At 34.8% G+C, this 1,151-nt stretch overlaps 1 protein-coding gene across 1 annotated transcript in view; it reads right to left on the reverse strand.

Moving 5' to 3' along the window:
• LOC107100735 (DNA-binding protein RFX7-like) overlaps positions 1 to 1,151 on the reverse strand; it is a 23,107-nt gene that overhangs the window by 16,585 nt on the left and 5,371 nt on the right. The window contains exon 3 of the mRNA XM_015399352.1: positions 516 to 549. Coding sequence (XP_015254838.1) covers positions 516 to 549 — 34 coding nt within the window. The remainder of the gene's footprint in view (positions 1 to 515; positions 550 to 1,151) is intronic.

Here is a 1,151-nt window from a genome sequence, read left to right on the forward strand (position 1 = left end):
GGATGGATGGATGGATGGATGGATGGATGGATGGATGGATGGATGGATGGATGGATGGATGGATGGATCATTGGGAATAGATGATGGATGGATGAATGGATCTTTTGTATACCATGTTTAAACAGACAATTGTTAATTGATGCTTCTCTCTTTTTTTCAGGAAGTCAAGAGCATAAAGAGAAAGTTATGAAATCCATATTCATGCAAATTGTCCTCATTCCATGTCCCTACTAATAAAGGGCTGGACATACTTCCTAGAATTTTTATAACTTTATAGGAACTTGCAAAGAATCTAAGATGGTAAAATTAGAGTTATAGTCACTGAATGTGGACTGGGACAGCTGAGGATCAAACCAGTAAACTTCCAACAATCACAGCTACTGATGTATTGGAACAACATCAAAAGGAAAAACAAGATGCGCATCGTTATTATTTTTAGTTATATTTCCACAATGATCAGATTATTAAAAAAAAGTGTATTAAAGTTATTCACAGATCAAAGAAAAGTTACTCACCAGGATGTTTTCCACTTTTGATTGGACAGATTTGCTGCAAAAAAGACACAAAGCAGAAATGAATGTGAAGCTGGTGTAACAGGAGATCTTGTCCCTAAACAGTATTTATTTATAAAGCAGTGGAACGTGTGGTATGAAATGACCCTCCTTGCAGCATCTCTCAGGTCGTCTATCCCACCAACACGAACACCAGTCGAGAGAAATAAAAGAAACCATCAAATAACTGGGATCAAAACTATTTATTTTCTACAGCTTAATCTAGTTTCAGTTTCACACCCAAACTATCTGTTTTATTATAAGTGAAAGATTTGATGTAAGAAATAAAGGAGTATGGTGGGAACAAAATCTATCTCCTATTAATTACCTTTTACATATATTGATTTATGATTTTATATATTTACTTATAAAAGCATTGATTCAGGCATCAGAACTGCCAGGCTACAAGGTGTCTAAGGGAGAGGAGTTGTTTATTTTATTAGGAAGTGTTTGGGTTAAAAATAATGGTTCTCATATCAAAGTAGACTGTTTCTCTGGGTTTTATTGGTAAAATTTTAATGTTTTTTCCAATTAATTGCTTTGATTAACTGAGCTCTGACAACCTCCTCTAACTTAAACCCTGCAGAAAGGCTGTGAAGT

The sequence above is a fragment of the Cyprinodon variegatus genome, unplaced genomic scaffold, assembly GCF_000732505.1.
Source record: "Cyprinodon variegatus isolate N-32 unplaced genomic scaffold, C_variegatus-1.0 Scaffold1005, whole genome shotgun sequence".
Taxonomy (NCBI): domain Eukaryota; kingdom Metazoa; phylum Chordata; class Actinopteri; order Cyprinodontiformes; family Cyprinodontidae; genus Cyprinodon; species Cyprinodon variegatus.